Below are 491 nucleotides of genomic sequence, written 5' to 3' on the forward strand. Positions count from 1 at the left end.
ATCCCATCCCATCCCATCCCATCCTAATCTGTGCGTGTTGACTTCTCTTTCCAGAGGTCCCTGAGACCCCCGAGATTACGCGTAACTCAGCAGGCATCTCTGTGCAGAGCAATGACGTCCCACAGGTGAGGAGAGGATTATAGAATTTTAGAGGTTGGAATGGACCTTGTAGATCATCCACTCCCAACTCCTGCCCTCGGCAGGGACATGTCCCCACTAGACCAAGTTGCTCAAGGCTTTATCCAGCCCGGCTTTGAGCACTGCCAGGGTTGGGGCACATGGGAGGGAGAGTCTCCCTCCTCCCCTCTGCCCAAGGGCAGAGAAATCAGCAAGGGTAGAAGACCCCACAGTAGGTCATCTGGTCCAACCTCCCTGCCCAAGCAGCCACCCTGCACTCAAGCCTGTCTCTTCTGCCACAGATTGCCAAGTGCATCAGCAAGAACAGCTTCCCATCCCCAAATATCACCTGGCACAAGAACGGGGAGCAGCTG

General features: G+C 55.4%; 1 protein-coding gene across 1 annotated transcript in view; it reads left to right on the top strand.

Annotated features, from left to right (window-relative positions):
* Positions 1–54: 54 nt before the first annotated feature.
* Positions 55–491, top strand: part of MCAM (melanoma cell adhesion molecule) — a gene marked incomplete at its 5' end in the record, with an annotated part of 4,244 nt that continues 3,807 nt past the window's right edge. Inside the window, 2 exons of the mRNA XM_009075467.1 lie at positions 55–125; positions 420–491. The exon at positions 420–491 is cut by the window's right edge and continues 4 nt beyond it. Coding sequence (XP_009073715.1) covers positions 55–125; positions 420–491 — 143 coding nt within the window. The remainder of the gene's footprint in view (positions 126–419) is intronic.

This window comes from Acanthisitta chloris, unplaced genomic scaffold (assembly GCF_000695815.1).
Source record: "Acanthisitta chloris isolate BGI_N310 unplaced genomic scaffold, ASM69581v1 scaffold31745, whole genome shotgun sequence".
Classification (NCBI taxonomy): domain Eukaryota; kingdom Metazoa; phylum Chordata; class Aves; order Passeriformes; family Acanthisittidae; genus Acanthisitta; species Acanthisitta chloris.